This window comes from Cebus imitator, unplaced genomic scaffold, assembly GCF_001604975.1.
Source record: "Cebus imitator isolate Cc_AM_T3 unplaced genomic scaffold, Cebus_imitator-1.0 Scaffold88, whole genome shotgun sequence".
Lineage (NCBI taxonomy): Eukaryota > Metazoa > Chordata > Mammalia > Primates > Cebidae > Cebus > Cebus imitator.
In genome coordinates, this window is record NW_016107403.1 from 2,709,516 (window position 1) to 2,726,810 (window position 17,295).

Below are 17,295 nucleotides of genomic sequence, written 5' to 3' on the forward strand. Positions count from 1 at the left end.
TTAGATAGGGTCTCACTCTGTTGCTCAGGCTGGCGTGCAGTGGCATGATCACAGCTCACTGCAGCCCGGACCCTGGGCTCCGATAATCCTGTAGCCTCAGCTTGCCACCATGTCTGGCTAAGTTAGAATTTTTTTTGTAGAGACAGGTTTTCACCATGTTGCCCAGGCTGGTCTCAAACTGCTGGGCTCAAGTGATCAGCCTCCCAAAGAGCTGGGATTACAGGCGTAAACCACCACACCCAGACCCGTCCGTTTTTCTTGAAGCATGAGAACTGGTTTTTGTTACTCTTATGTTTGAAAAATACACAGTTCAAAGTTCAGAGCATTGCATTTTTATCCCTGATGTGTGCAAAAAAAAAATCACAACCTCTCTATCATTTCTAAAAACAGCTGAATGTCATTTGCCTCAGTCAGAACTAAAACTTTACCTCTTGGCCTGCTCACATGCCAGGGTAGCATGGTGACATGTGACTGTCCAGACTTCCCTGCACATGTGTCTGTCATCAAGAATGGAGATTTCCTATAGTAAGGATGTGGTACTGTCGCTCCCATTGCTGCCAAAAGCAGGGGCCCCACACCCACAGGCTCCAGGGGGTAATTTTTAAACCTTTTCTTTTTTCAATTTAAGATGAAAAGCAACAGTATTTGTCATATGAATCAGCCATGCCAGAGAAATGAGTGTGATCAGTGGCCTGGATCTTGTTTAAACCACTTAGCGACAGTGTCCCATAGCATCCCATGTGTATCTTTCAAAGCTATGATCAAGAGCTAAGCATTTGTGCTTGGGGCATGGGGAATGCAGTGGGTGGGGGAGGGTCTTTGAGCTGTGACCGTTTCCATTTCCTCTTCATGTCACATTGGTATTTGGCTAGATTCCAGATGGACACATCGTATGGGGTCTCAAATGCGATTGCCTCCAACGTGTCCCTCCCAGGGCAAGCCCTGCTAAGCAGACTGTTCCTCCACATCAAGCCCCAGACAAGGAGGTGACTAATTGTTGTTGATGTACATAAGCAAAGGGTGTTTTAGAGAAAGAAAAAGATTCTAAGGACAGAAAATGTGTTCATCTCCTCATGTGGAGCTGGATGAAGTAGCAGCCAAGAGTTTCTTGTGGGTTCTTGTGAGAAGTCATGCAGATAGTTCAGGGATCTGCTATTCTTGGGCTCTGTGCCCTCAACCAGCCACAACTCATGCAGTTCCCCAAGCTAGACTCTGGCAGTGACCTAGTCGTGGAGATAGCCAACGCCAAGCACCTCCGAGCTAGAATGGGTTCTGCTGGTGGCTTGGGGTGCTCAGAGGCCCAGCACATGCTAGAAATTTGCCCGTACCAAGATCCTAAAGAGGATGTCTTGTCCAAGACATTAAAATATTACACAATATTCCCCTTGCTTTCCTGAAAGATGGTGAAATCCACTTCTATAAACCTACTCTCTTCTATTAATTTACTCTCTATGTAAGACATTTCTGACTGATTTAGGCCTATACAAAAATTTTGGGACATCAGTTTTTCCCTTATACTTTTGAGTTCTGATGATCTAATGTTAAAATGTGTTATTGTTCATATTTTATCACTGTCCAACCAAGTAATTACATTTACCGAGGTAGTCAACAATTTTGTGCCTTGTTTGAGAGGGAGTCTAGAAAGACTTCTCTGTTTACTGAGCTAGTTTCCCTCTACCTATTTAAAAACTCCAAATAGTCTTGAAACAAGATCTAAAAACACCTGTAGACCATTCTTCCATTGCTCTTAATTTATGGCACAATTATTTGTCTGTTGATCACTGCTTTTAAGTTTCATTAACATTAAAATGTAAATCGCTCAGTCTAATACTGTCTTTGAAAAACAATCTTTAATTATTTCCAAGTATTCATTAGGGACTTAGTGATGTCAGCCAGAAGAAAAGAATTGGATTTTCCGTTTTCATGGTGCTTCAACTTTTTAAAATAGTTTCACAACATTATCTCATTTTTTTACATGTTAGTAACACAGATGTAGACAAACAAGAATTCTTGTCCCTGTGTTACAGATGTGGAAACTGAGGCTTGCCCAGAACTGCTAAGCTGGGAAGTAAGTGGTGCAGTCAGGACTTGAGCCCAGCTTGCACCTCCGAAGCTCTCGTTCTTCCCATTACCCCATGATTCTGGCCAAGTATTAGGGCAGATGTGCATGGTGGGAAGGGCGGCATGGATGGATTATGACAGCCATATGCAGGCTCCCAGAAAAATAACTCAAAATACATATCCTGGTGATGATGGGACTCTAGCATCACCTAGCACATTTTCAAATACAAAAGAGAGGACATGTGGTGCAGAAATGATGTTTTGATCACTGACCAAAACCGTCTTGGAGCTTGGAATGTGAATATATTAGAGTAAAGTGAAGCAGCAAAGAGCAACAATTCTAGCATTTTAAGAGGAAAAATACAGCCAGGCACGGTGGCTCATGCCTGTAATCCCAGCACTTTGGGAGGCCAAGGCAGGTTAATCACCTGAGGTCAGGAGTTCGAGACCAGCCAGACCAACACGGAGAAACCCCGTCTCTACTAAACATTTAAAAATTAGCTGGGTGTTGTGCTACATGCCTGTAATCCCAGCTATTCGAGAGGCTGAGGCAGGAGAATCACTTGAACCCAGGAGGCAGAGGTTGTGGTGAGCTGAGATCACACCATTGCACTCCAGCCTAGGCAACAAGAGCAAAACTCTGTCTCAAAAAAAAAAAAAAAAGGAAAAACCGCATGGCAGGGAAGAAAGGTAAGGAAGGAGGATGTGGAATATCCCAGAAGTACCTCCCCAACGCATTACCCTCACTGCCCCCTTCCCTAGCTGGGTCTAGTCAGAAGACTTCTTTAGGAAGCATTTGGTAGTCTCAAAAACAACTTCGTGTTTTTTCTTGATGTCTTTCGGTATGTGCTTTTAAAAATTAATCCTAAATACCTTTTTCTGTGTTTTACCTAGTTAGTTTCAGTTCAGGTCCACCTTTTGCAGGGAGCTGGTCCTAAACATTGCATAGGAGCAGGAGCCTGCCCTTCCTCTGCACTCTCACCTTCGGTCCTTTCCTCTGGCATTGCTGTAGAGTGACAGTGTAGAGACTCAAGGCCATCTCATTTCTTTGGTGGAGGAAGCATGTCTAGGAGAGTGTACTGGATTGAAGGTGGCTGCCCTGGCCAGGCCCTGATCATGTCATTCGACATCCCTGGACCTCACATCCCAGCAAGGCTTCTCTGACAGCCAGCCAGCATCCAAGAGGATGCTCAGCCACCTCTGGATTTCGCTTTGTAAAATAAATACTTTGGCAAAGCACGGCAGCTTACACCTGTAATCCCAGCACTTCAGGAGGCTGACGTGGTAGGATCGCTGCAGCCAGGTTGAGACCAACCCGGGCAACATAGTGAGACCCTGTCTCTACAAAATTTAAAAAATTAGCCAGGATTGGTAGCTCATGCCTGCCGTTCCAGCTACAGGAGGCTGAGGTAGAAGGAACACTTAAGCCCTGGAGTTTGAGGCTACAGTGAACCACGATGGTGCCACTGCATTCCAGTGTGGGTAGCAGAGTGAGACCCTTTCTTTAAATAATAATAATAAAATTCTGTTAAAAATAAGTACCAGAGGCCAGGCATGGTGGCTCATGCCTATAATCCCAGCACTTTGGAAGGCCTAGACGAATGGATCACCTGAGGTCAGGAGTTTGACACCAGCCTGGCCAACATGGCGAAACCCCTTCTGTACTAAAAAATACAAAAATTAGCTGGGTGCAGTGACAGGCACCTGTAATCCCACTACTTGGGAAGCTGAGGCAGAAGAATCGCTTGAACCCAGGAGGCAGAGGTTGCAGTGAGCTGAGATTACACCAGTGCACTCCAGCCTGGGAGACAGAGCAAGACTCAATCTCAAAAATAAAAATAAAAAAGCACCAGAATTAATTCATTTTTAATATCTCCTCTAGATCACAACTGTGACTTGAATATAAAATATGGAACAAGTCTCCCTTTCAGATGTACAACAAATGTATATAAAAAGTCATGGGAACAGATGACCTCAGCTCTTGAAACTTGTAAACATTTCAACAATCTTGCTCTCACAAAGAAATCCTTAATTCTGTGTTTTCAAACTTTAAGCAGAACTGACAGCCATTTGTGCTCTCTCTGTTTGAAGTAGTTCTGTTCTTTTGAGTCAAGAATCTTTTTCCAGGTTCGGCTATTTCCTTAATGAAATTAATATTTCACACAGAATCGTTTCATGCAAAAGTGCCGGGATGTCTGGAGTCTGGATGTTGTTCCTGGAACGCTTCCATATAAGGAGAAATTTAGGCAGGGGCAGCCAGAATCCTACCCTAGCCAGTGGTTCAAGGTCTTTTCTGGCCTTGCACTTGCTTTGGGCAATTCTCAGAATGTGTGTGTGCACGTGTGCACATGCATACACACACACCTTTGATTCCTGACCCTTATTCCTCCAGTCATTTAATTAAGGGCCGATAAAAGAAGGCCTTCAGAGTTCACAGTATTGCCTTAGTGGTTTTTTTATTTTTGTGTGGTACAAGAATAAACACAATAGAGGAAAATTCCAGGCAAATGTGGCCATTGTCTTGCTTGACTGCCCGCACATGCCCATCTGGTCCTGGGGCCTGTAGCCCTGCCTTCGCCTCACCGTCCTAACAGAGCTGTTGGCATCCGTGGACCCCCAGAATTTCACTGCTAGATGTATCTTCAGAGAGTGTATTTTCTGGAACATACTCAGAACATGAAGCTGTCCTTTCTACCAGCTTTCCTCCCTAGACCTTCTCAATAACTCTGTTCTTAAATGTAGGCAAGAGCCTGGGATCATGGAAAGCATTGAAACCTCAGTAAACCCAGGACAAATGGAGACCCAAAATCCCATGCTTTGGTGGGTCCTAGAGGGAGGAGTAAAGGGGAGTCCAGGAGTCAGATGGCCATGGGCTGACCCAGCGTGGAACAGCAATATGGCCTCAGGAAGTGGAAAACACAGAGGAGTCTAGCTGGGGCGCAGAGATGGTAAGGACAGAAATTCCAAAGAAGCAGAGATTGTTGCAGGAAAGACAAATGTAAAAAATGTGCACTCTGGAGCTTCATTTCTGACTTCAAAGCAGGTGCTGCCACATGGCAGTTATAACCTCTCTGCTTTTGTTTCCTCACTGGTAAAGTGGAGATGATAGAACCTCTTCATAGGATGGTGTGAGTGTTTTAGTGCATTGATGTGTATTAAGTACTTCAAACAGTATCTGGAACAGAGCAAGTATTATATGACTGGTTGCTGTTGCTATTATTACCACTGCTGTTGTTATTATTGTGATTATTATGACTCTCAGCATTGCTATAATGCTATCCTTAGGAACTAAAGAGTTATAATAGGGTCTGCTAAATTTAGGCAGGGTAACTAACAGGGTCTTTGCCTGGCGCTGTATCATTTTTGGACACCAGAGATACATTTTTCCTGTCTCTAGAGAATGAAAAAGCACATCTCTGTAATAATGACTACTTTCTACTTTAAAAATGTTTTTGGTGATAACTCTTGATGGGTTTAGGTAAAGCCATCCTTCCAGAAGGCCTGAAGCACTCTCAAATGGCTCTGTTTTTCAGCCCCTTACTGCTCTGGGATATGGTCTACCAACTGTTGAGCTAATATTTTTGATCTTCAATTTGAAACCTTAATTATGCTCTACAGCAGTCATTGCACGTGGATGTATAGAATTCCCATCAAAAGATATTCAGACGCTTTCTAGGCTCAGTGGTGCGCAGGACATGGAGGCACACATGGAAGGGTGCACTGGCAGATTCCCGTTGCTTTGAGCTGCGAGGGGGTGTGGGCAGGTGCGAGCTAACAGTGATGGCACCTCACGCTGCTTGTTCCCTGCTTAGATGACTATGCTCAGCTGTGTAACATCCCCGTGACGGGACGCCGGCAGCCATACGGACGAGACGCCTTGGTTGACTTCAGTGAACAGTATGGTCCGGAAGCCAATCCCTACTTCATCCAAGATCGTAAGCAAAATCACCCCATTCCTTTGATACTAAGTTGTGGTTGGAGATTAATCAGTGGTCCTTAAAATGTAATGGCAACTTGTTAGCAATGCAGCTTTTCTGGTTCCACGCCAGACCTGCTGGTCAGAAAGTCTAGGGTGGGACCCAGCTGTCTGTGTTTCACAGGGGCAATCCTTCTGCACAGGTGAGTCTGAAAATCACTGCATCTTTTATGAACCGAGATCACGCCACTGCAGTCCAGCCTGGGCAACAGAGTGAGACCCTATCTCAAAACATAACAAACAAACAAAAGGAATCGTTGCATTCAATGCATAGTCTTGCTGGTGGGGATACTGTTATATTTATTTTTCTTAAAACTATCTTATCGTTGCAATTGCTATAACAAAATCATTTCTTTTCACTTTAAGAGGTGGACTAGTTTGAGGGCCAAGGTTTCTAAGAGAGCCCGGTTGTATTGCAGCCTTTTTTTCCTGTGGGGAAATGACAAAAGTTAACTGTACGAGTTGATCATTATTATAAGTGTTTTAGAGTAGGAGGTAAGAAAAGAATTGCCCTCTTGGTCAGAAATGATTGTTTTAAATGCATTGGTGAGGGGATTTAGGGAGTAAGAAATTATGTGTACCAGCTTTTCCTGGATTAGTAAGCACCGCTTTCATGGGGGAGGCGGGAGTGTGTATCTGTAAATTGTGATCCCCTTTAGAACAGAAATGCGTGTGAAGAAGCCTACAGACACACAAGCTCAAATCGGACAATTTGAAGTCGGAAAAAGCAGGAGGTTCACATGAAATATTGGTAGATAGCAGGTTGTCTCACTTCAAGAACAAGAACAGGGAAACACCCATTTTGGGAGCCTCGTCCACAGCTCACAGAGAGGCCATCCTCTCATGTGCAGCTTCACCCCAATTTTTTTTCTTTTTGAAACAGGGTCTTGCTCTGTTACCCATGCTGGAGTGCAGTGGCATGATCACAGCTCACTGCAACTCTGCCTCTTGGGCTCAAGCGATCCTCCCACCTCAGTCTCCCAAGTAGCTGAGACTACAGGTGTGTGCCACCATGCCTGGCTAATTTTTGTATTTTTTCCGTATAGATGGGGTTTCATCATGTCTAGATTGTCCAGGATGGTCTCAAACTCCTGGACTCAAGCGATTCACCCACCTCAGCCTCCCCAAGTGCTTACAATTCTGAGCTACCATGCCTGGCCTGCACCTTGTTTCTAAGATAGGTAATGGCTGCTGACCAAGGAATTTGACTTAGGACTTTAGGGAAAAACGCAATGAAGCTTTTTTCTGTCCTGAGCCCTGTCACCTGTGCACGAAGCGTACTAGCCAGCACCCAGTTATGGGCAGCAGCATGAGGTTTCTAGTTGAATTTAGGAGCTATTTCAGTTCTACATCAAGAGCTTTTTTTTCCCTTCCCTTCTCTTTCTCTTTTCCCTTTCTCTCCCTTCTTCATTCCCTCCTTGTCCTCCTTTCCCCTTTTTTTTCCTGAAGGATGTAGTGTATCAATCACCTAGTAGAATTAAGAATGCTTTAAAATGTCCATGATAAGAATAGTCTGTTAATCCAGCTCAGCTGATTAACATGCACCTGTGTAACTCTCACCCGGGTCAGGAGCAGTGCCAGCCTCCAGACAGCCCCTGGCGCCCTTTCCCACCCCCGTCCCAAGGGTAACCACTATCCTGACTTCTAACACCATAGATTAACAACACTCTTTCTTTTCATCAACAACTCATCACCATGCAGTACTTTATGAAATGGACTGGAATGCACTCACAGCTATAAGACTGTGCTCTTAGGGTTTGTACGCTTCTCTGTATATGGTAGGGGTCAGTAAACATTTATTTAAGAAAAAAGGAAGGAAGAAGAAAGATTAAGGTTGAAAGAAAGCCCAGCTTGCCCCATACATCAGGAATACCAGGTGAAGTCTATATGTGACCCTGACACAATCCCGTGGCTTATAGCTTTCCACCTCAATAACTCTGTTCTTAAATGTAGGCAAGAGCCTGGGATCGTGAAAAGCATTGAAACCTCGGTAACCCCAGGACAAATGGAAAACCAAAATCCCATGCACTGGTGGGTCCTGGGGGGAAGACCAAAGAGGAGCCTAGGAGTCAGAACCCTCTATGGCATTACAGTTTGGATTCCAGGAATTTTCATGTTGAAATGTCTGGCTTATGTATCTTCTTTTTAATGCTGGCATTGATTTAAAGCTCTTTTTTAAATTTACTACAAATGTTAAGAAATAAACATGTTGGTGTCACATCAATTTTTTATTTAGCAACACAGGAAGTTGAGATGCAGTTCCAAGACCTCCAGCTTGGATGACGTAATAGCCTTTACATTTCTTAGAAGTTGCAGAGAAATATTTCCCCCTTCTCAGCCAGTTTTCTGACCACCAGCAAGGGCTTTTGGGCCATGCTGCGAAAGTGATTGTGTTGGGTACATAGGAACACAGATGGAGGCTGAGTGAGGTTTCTTAACACCTTTATGGTTCACCATCTCTGTTACCTTTAGGGAGCAGTATTTCTAAAATTGGAATTTACTAGAGCAGAGAATAGGCATATATTTTTTCTATAAAGGGCCAGATAGTAATTTTTTTTTTCTTTTTTGAGACAGAGTCTTGCTCTGTTGCATTGGCTGGAGTGCAGTGGTGCAATCTTGGCTCACTGCAACCTCCACCTCCCTGGTTCAAGTGATTCTCCTGCCTCAGCCTCCCGAATAGCTGGGATTATAGGCATGTACCACCATGCCTGGCTAATTTTTGTATTTTTAGTAGAGATAGGGTTTTGCCATGTTGCCCAGGCTGGTCCTGAACTCCTAATTTTGTAATCCGCCTGCCTTGGCCTCCCAAAGTGCTGGGATTACAGGCATGAGCCACCACACCCAGCCCAAATAGTCAAACTTTTAGGTTTTGCAGGCCATGTGGTTTCTGTTGTAGATATTCAACTCTGCTGTAATCTCACAAAAGCAGCCATAGATAGGACATCAGCAAATGGGCATCACTGTGTTTATTGACAAAAGTAGGTAGCCGCCAGATTTGGACCAGGGTCTATAGTGTCCTGATCTGTTTTAGAGTCCTAAAGAAGTATTTTGGGGAGCCTGCCGGATATGTGTGGGATAGTTTCAAGTTTTACTTTTTATGTTATAATTTCTATAATAATAAAAAATATATTAGCTATGAAGTGAAAATGATTTTGCTGTGATACATGGGATCTGAAAATATTGTCATAGAGTAAGTATTTTTTGTGTTTTTTAACTGGCTTTGGGTATGTGCTGTCACTTTTTTTTTTTTTTTTTTTTTTTTTTTTTTTTTTTTTTTTTTTTTTTTTTTTTTTTTTTTTTTTTTCAGAATTGGAGTCCCACTATATTGTCCAGGTTGGTCTTGACCTCACTTCATGGGCTCAAGAGATTCTCCTGCCTCAGCCTCCTGAGTAGCTGGGATTCTTTTTCTCTTTAGTTTTAAAGTGGCCCTGTCATAGATGTATTACTTGATTTTTTTTATGGTATAAATTTTTTAACTTTTATTTTAGGTTCAGGGTACATGTAAAGGTTTGTTACATAGGTAAAATGTCACGGAGGTTTGTTGTACAGATTATTGCATCACCCAGGTATGAAGCCCAGTACCCAGTAGTTAACTTTCCTGCTCCTCTCCTTCCTCACACTCTCCACAGGCCAGTGTCTGTTGTTTACTTCTTTGTGCTCATAAGTTCTTATCACTTAGCTACCACTTGAGAACCAAAATACCAAGTGAGAACATGTGGTATTTTGTTTTCTAATCCTGTGTTAGTTTGCTAAGGATAATAGCCTCCAGCTCCATCTGTGTTCCTGCAAAAGACATCGCATTTTTTATGGCTGCATAGTATTCCATGGTGTATATGTACTATTCTTTTTTTTCCCCCAAACTTATGCCAAATCTCAGTAATCTTCACAATGTAGGAAAGTGTTCATTCATTACAAAATACTTTCTACTGAGCGCCAGGCGTTGTGTTCAGTGTTGGGTCTGCCATTCTAGATAGCATCGTTTCTCTATTTTTAAATGAGGAACCTGGTTTCGGCAAAATCAAATGACTTGGCCAAGGTCACAGGCATGAATAGAAGACCCAGTTCCTCTGATTCAAATCCCATGTTTATTTCCACAAAATAAACCTGTAAGTGAGTGGGGCTTTAGAAATCATAAAGTTCAGTGCTTTTACTTCATATGTGAGAAAAATAAGCTTTCTTCCCAGATTTACAATGTACACACAGTGAAATGGGGATGGGAACTCAAGTCCCCCAACACCCAGTATATTGTTCTTACCCAAACAGATCATTTCAGATTAACTTATTATATATTTTTAGGTCATCTCTAAAACCCACTTTCTTCTCTGAAGGGCATGCTCTGAAATTTCTTCTTCACCTACCTTCCCTCAGGGCGCCGAATCTTAGAATATAAGGGAAACCCTGACCAAATTTGTCTCCGTGTTGACCTCAGGTACTTTAGTTATTGTTGAAACTTGTTTTTTTAAGAGAAGTAAGAAGTAAGTCTTTGTTTCCTTGTTTTGGGGTGAAAAAAAGCTGGCTCAGTGGGCTGCTTTTTGCTGATCAGCAAGACCAAACTCCAGATCCTTGTCCAATTCCTCCCAGTTAGACCTTATTGCCCTCCATGAGCAATGATATTTTGCTGCCCCCTGCAGTTCCACTGGAGAATTACTTCAAAAGCCAGATAGTTCGGGCCATTTTTTTTTTGAAGCTACTTTGTGGTAGTGTTGGGAAGAGAGAGGAGATGAGAGGCCACATGACAGTGTGTTGGGTCATTGTGGATTTATGTTTAGAACTTTCTTCTGCAAAATGAGAGCTAAGCAATCTTGAGGCCTGGCTGAATTATTTTTGTATCATGAAAACTCTAAAATCTAGCTCTGAATTGGCTTCAAGAGATATAAACAATAAAAAGAACTAAACAAGAGTCTCTGTTTCCTTAAAATAAGACTTTTGGTGGGTTTTTTTTTTTTTTTTTTTGAGACAGTCTCGCTGTTTCTCAGGCTGGAGAGCAGTGGCTATGATCTCTGCTCACTGCAACCTCCACCTCCCGGGTTCAAGTGATTCTTCAGCCTCAGCCTCCTGAGTAGCTAGGATTACAGATGCCTGTCACCACACCTGGCTAATTTTTTGTATTTTTAGTAGAGATGGGGTTTCACTGTGTTGTCCAGGCAGGTCTCAAACTCCTAGCCTAAGGCAGTCCATCTGCCTCAGCCTCCCAAAGTGCTGGGATTATAGGCTTGAGCCAGATTTGGTTTTTCTAAACACAAGTATGATGTCCTTTTCTCATTTATCAGGGTGTTTTGAGGCCCCTTTGCTGATTTGTCCTTTGATTTCCTGACAGCCCTTTTGTAAGACTCATTCTGTAGTCAGAGCAAACAAACACAGGGCAAGGCCAGCCGACTCCTCTCTGGTCCTACACACTCCAGCTGAAACGTATTGCCTCACACTCTTATGGACCTTCTTAGCAAATGCCTACTGGACTCATAGTGAATCCATCGAGTCCATCCTTGAAAGAGTCTGACATTTGCCCTACTGCTAACTCAGGAAATTTGGAACTTTAGATGAACGCTTTTAATAATGAAGAGCAAAAACAAAATCCATACTTGCTTTCTTGTTTTACATGATTTTAATATAGAACATCAGAATTCAAGATATGAGGCTACTCTGCACAAAATATACAATTTTTTTATTTTTATTCTATTTTACACAGCTAATTTACAAATTAGCTATTTTATTTTTATGCTATTTTATACTTTCCATCTTAATTTTTAATACTGACTTTAAGGTGTCTGAAATATATATGGATAAATATGTGTCTATTTAGAAAATGAACCATAATCTTAGTATCATTTAAAAAATGGTACAGGAGGTTGAAAATATCTAACTGAGCTTCTGCCCTTTCCTTTCCAGGTTTTCTAAATAGCTTTGAGGAGTTACAGGCTGAGGAATGCGGCATCCTCAATGGATGTGAAAATGGTCGATGTGTGAGGGTCCAGGAAGGTTACACCTGTGATTGCTTTGATGGTTATCACTTGGATACGGCCAAGATGACCTGTGTCGGTAAGAATGATGTGTGTTTTATGGGACATTAATTTTTTCCTGTTACCCTGTGTACATAACTCAGTCAGTTGAGAACATTTAAGATAGATTTGCTGAGTTTCAGTTTGGAAAGATGAGAAAAATTCTGGAGCTATACATTAATGCCACTGGACCATATACTTAAAAATGGTTAAAATGGTAAATGTGTTCTGTGTATTTTTACCACAGTTCTTTTTTTCTTTTTTTTTTTTAGACTGAGTTTTGCTCTTGTCACCCAGGCTGGAGTACAGTGGGTGATCTCAACTCACTGAAACTTCTGCTTCCCAGGTTCAAGCAGTTCTCCTGCCTCATCCTCCCAAGTAGCTGGATTACAGGCATGCTCCCACCACACCCGACTAATTTTGTATATTTAGTAGAGACAGGGCTTCACCATCTTGGCCAGGCTGGGCTTGAACTCCTGACCTCAGGTGATCCACCCATCTCGGCCTCCCAAAGTGCTGGGATCACAGGCATGAGCTACCACACCCAGCCTACCACAATTCTTTTTAAAAAGAAAGAGTTGGCATTTAATTTAGGAATCCACTTATCAATGAGGATTGGGGAAAAAAAAAGAATCCTAATAGTGGTAAATATTGGAGGAAAGGCCAGAATATCCCAGGTAATTACCTTGACTCTTAAATTTAGCTTCTGAGGCCAGGTGCGATGGCTCACGCCTATAATCCCAGAACTTTGGGAGGCAGAGACAAGTGGATGACCTGAGATCAGGAGTTTGAGACCAGCGTGACCAACATGGAGAACCCCCATCTCTACTAAAAATACAAAATTAGCCAGGCGTGGTGGCACACGTCTGTAATTCCAGCTACCTGGAATGCTGAGGCAGGAGAATTGCTTTAACCTGGGAGGCAGAGGTTGTGGTAAGCTGAGATCATGCCATTGCACTCCAGCCTGGCCAACAAGAGCGAAACTCCAACTCAAAAAAAAAATTAGCTTTTGACTGCTGCAAGAAATGATTTCCTTGAATACTTTACACTAGTGTAAGGGAATGTAGACATCTGCAAAAAATACAAATTCCTAGTAATCATTTGAATGAAACTCCTCCTAAAACTGTCATGTAGCCCTCCCTCTTACCTTGAAAAGAACTGGAAACATACATTTAACCTTCCCTTTGTGACTTACTGTTGTCTTTCAGGGCCTGTTTGCCACTTTGCTAAAAGACTCTTGACTTGATATTTTTTTTAAGTTTTTCATTTATTTTTCTTCTCCCTCTTGAAGCAGAGTTTTGCCCACTTTGCTTTTGTTAGTTTTAATCCGTGGTGTGTCTGTAAAATAGATAAACTAGGTTTTGTTTTGTTCTGTTTATTTTTTTGTTGGTTTTATTTTGAGACAAAGTCTCACTATGTCACCTAGGATGGAGTTTAGTGGTGTGATCTCACTGCAACCTGTGCCTCCTGGGTTCAAGTGATTCCCCTGCCTCAGCCTCCTGAGCCACTGGGACCACAGGCATGCGCCACCATGCCCAGCTAATTTCTGCATTTTTTAGTAGAGATGGGGTTTTATCATATTGCCCAGGCTGGTCTCAAACTCTTGACCTCATGATCTGCCCTCCTCAGCCTCCCAAAGTGCTGGGATTACAGGTATGAGCCACCACTCCCAGCCTGGTGGTAACCTAGGTTCTTAACAGATGTTTCAACTGAGTAACAGCCTAAATGGATCTCATGTAGAAAGAGGTCTGCAAATGTTACTGAAAGCTTTAGAGTGGCTGTGTGGAAAGCTCTCTGCTTACCTATCTGGTTCTTCTTGACAAATCTAGCAGTTCCTCCATACCTGTGGGAAGGAATTTGGAGATAATATAGTTCCTTTAACTTTCTTGAAGTTCTGCTAGAAAATGGCAAGCTCACAAAATGCTCATGTTGTGCTAAATAACGGGGAAAGAAATTCTAGAACTTCCGTGATAATCTACCTCTTTAAGATCTAAAAAATCACCTTTATCTTGTCCTTGATTGAAGCAACAGTGGCAAAGCTTACTTGGGATAAGCTTGGGGTGGTCAGGGGAAGGGCAGCATTTAGACTGCCTCAATGCCTCAGGTAAGCCTCAGGTAGGTTATGAGTCCTCACAGAGCAATACTGAAGATTGTTTACCTGCATGGTTTGACTGATTGCAGATGTAAATGAATGCAATGAGTTGAACAACCGGATGTCTCTCTGCAAGAATGCCAAGTGCATTAACACCGAAGGTTCCTACAAGTGTTTGTGTCTGCCAGGCTATGTACCTTCTGACAAACCAAACTACTGCACTCCGTTGAATACCGCCTTGAATTTAGAGAAAGACAGTGACCTGGATTGAAAGAGAATCTACATAACCTAAGCCCATATACTCTGCACTGTGTAAAGGTAAAGGGAGAAATGTATTATACTTGAGACATTGCACCTAACCCAGAAGGTTGGAAATACAGAAACAGCATGGAGCTGCAAGTCCTCTGAAGACAATGAGAGGATTTAGGATGAGCCTGACAGGTGGCAGACCAAATGGACATTTCTCTGAAAAACCAGTATATATAGTCTGTTCATATGTAAAATTCAGTGGTAAAGAGGTGGAACAGTGCTGTTATTTTAAACAGAAGGTTGTATTATTATGTTGTTTTGGTTTTTTATTATTGCTTGATTAAATTTGGCATTTAAATAGTGGTGGAAATGTTTTATATAATTTTCATTCTTTTGGTTGTGCAGTTCCTTAGCTACTGTTTTCCTTTTATTTCAGTTCTTTTAAAATCTCACATGAAAAAGTCTTCAATAAAATATTGTTAAGCTGTATTATAAGTATTGTTACACAGGTTATGAGACTCCTGGCCTGGAGCATTTTTGAAATTCAGATTGTCCTGTGGAGCAGGAAGTGATTTTGTTTCAAAACTTTTATACACATTTGGAGAAAAGTACTTTATATTTTCAGTGTTTTATATGTTCAGTCTGATTTTAATGTCCTTTTCAGCCAAGCTGCTAGCAGGTGTCACTTGGATCCCTTTCCTTCATTGAAATGGAAGAGTTTATAAGCTTACATTAGTATTGTAATATGTAAAGTAAGCCCAACAAAAATTTTTTAAAATTTGATGATCCCCAATATATCTATCATTGTATGTTAAAGTGAAATAAATCACCATTTTTGTAGAAAAAAATCTACCTGAGAGTAATTGTCAATGAGTACACGTGTAAAAGTTGTATCCCACTCTCCCTACTTTTATTTTTACCAGTGGTCTTCTGTTAATGTAGTCTTTTACAAGTTAATCATTAAATTTGTTAGATCTTGTTATGGGCTAAATTGTTTCCCCTAACATCCATATGTTGGAATTTTAACCTCTAATACTTCAGAAAATGACTCTATTTGGAGATCAGATCTTTAATGAGGTAATTAAGGGTAATGAGGTCATTGGGGTGGCCCTAATCCAGTATGGCTGCTGTCCTTGTGTTACCCATAGAAGGTATCCCAGTTACTGGTGGTGATCCTGTATAGGTCTGCAGCAACCTCAGTTCTTGCCTCCTCAGAAGACAGAATTTGACTGAGGGGCATAAGGCAGAAAAAGAGATGAGGCAAGTTTCAGAGCAGAAATGGAAGTTTATTTAAACAGGTTTTAGAACAGGACAGAATGGAAAGTTCACTTGGAAGAGACCTAAGTGGGCACCTGAAGGTCAAGTGTGGTGTTTAACCTTGAAGCTAGGACTTCCTTTTTCTTTTTTTTTTTTTCGAGACAGAGTCTTGCTCCGTTGCCCAGGCTGGAGTGCAGTGGTGAGATCTCGGCTTACTGCAAACTCCGCCTCCCACGTTCAAGTGATTCTTCTGCCTCAGCCTCCTGAGTAGCTGGGATTACAGGCACATGCCACCATGCCCAGCTAATTTTTGTATTTTCAGTAGACACAGGGTTTCCCCATATTGGCCAGGCTGATCTCGAACTCCTGACCTCATGATCCGCCCTCCTCAGCCTCCCAAAGTGCTGGGATTACAGGCTTGAGCCACTGTGCCTGGCCCCCCTGCTCTTTTCGTTTGTTTGTTTTGTTTTGTTTTTTTGAGACAGAGTCTTGCTCTGTCACCCAGGCTGGAGCGCAATGGTACAATCTCGGCTCACTGCAACCTCCACCTCCCAGGTTTCAGCAGTTCTCCTGCCTCAGCCTCCGGAGTAACTGGGACTACAGGTGTGTGCCACCATGCCCGGGTAAGTTTTTGTATTTTTAGTAGAGACAGGATTTCACCATGTTAGCCAGGATGGTCTCCATCTCCTGACCTCGTGATCCGCCCGCCTCGGCCTCCCAAAGTGCTGGCTTCCTCGTGAGCCGCCGCACCTGGCCGAACCTAGGACTTAATAGGTTGGCCCCTTTCCCATGATTCTTCCCATAGAGTGTGCTGCCTACACAAATAGCGCCCTCCTTACACTTGGGAAATGAGCACACACAGTGTTTAGGAAGCTGTCCGCAAGCTCATCTGAGGCATTCTTCCCTTTTCTGGTGCTCTGCCCCTGAAAAGCCATACTCCACCATTTTATCCTTCATGCAAACACCCAAGAAGTTGCATCTCTTTGGCTCCTACATTCAGTTCACACCTTGGTGCAACAGGTGTGGACCATGGGGCAATGGCCGCTCCCTGGCCCCGGCAGCCAGTTGACCACTTCTAGCGAGCCAATGTGATCATTGCCGAACGATCACCTGACATTCCTAGTGAGTGGGGGAAGAACCCTCTCCTGCCCCGCTCATGCCTCTAACTATCTGTAACACTTACAAGAAGAGATTAGGACACAGATACACGGGAAAGACCCAGTGAAGACAGGGAGACATTGGCCATCGACAAGCCAAAAAGACAGGCATCAGAAGAAATCAACACTGCCGAAACTTTGAACTAGACAGCTAGCCTCCAGATTTGAGAGAAAACACATTTCCGTGATTTAAGCCACCCAGTTTCTGGTACTTTGTCATGGCAGCCCTAGCAAACTAATACAAATATATATCACAGGAAAAATGAATAACAGCTTTCACAGTTCCAGTCCCTGCTTACACAACCACAGTAATGCCATTGTTTCATAACTTTAGCTGAAATTCACTTTTATTTGAAAAAGCATCTGAGATTTTAAAAGCCAACTATAGGCTGAGCACAGTGGCTCACGCCTGTAATCCCAGCACTTTGGGAGGCTGAGGTGGGCGGATCACGGGGTCAGATGATCGAGACCAGCCTGGCTAACACGGTGAAACCCTGTCTCTACTAA

The 17,295-nt window shown here is 42.7% G+C and overlaps 1 protein-coding gene across 9 annotated transcripts in view; it reads left to right on the top strand.

Annotated features, from left to right (window-relative positions):
* Positions 1-15,353, top strand: part of LTBP1 (latent transforming growth factor beta binding protein 1) — a 463,242-nt gene extending 447,889 nt beyond the window's left edge. For all 9 annotated transcript variants that reach the window (XM_017534853.2, XM_017534855.2, XM_037740749.1 and 6 more), the window contains 3 exons: positions 5,874-5,996; positions 11,924-12,073; positions 14,215-15,353. In XM_017534853.2, the coding sequence (XP_017390342.1) occupies positions 5,874-5,996; positions 11,924-12,073; positions 14,215-14,396 (455 nt within the window). In that variant the 3' untranslated portion in view covers positions 14,397-15,353. The remainder of the gene's footprint in view (positions 1-5,873; positions 5,997-11,923; positions 12,074-14,214) is intronic.
* The last annotated feature ends 1,942 nt before the right edge of the window (positions 15,354-17,295 follow it).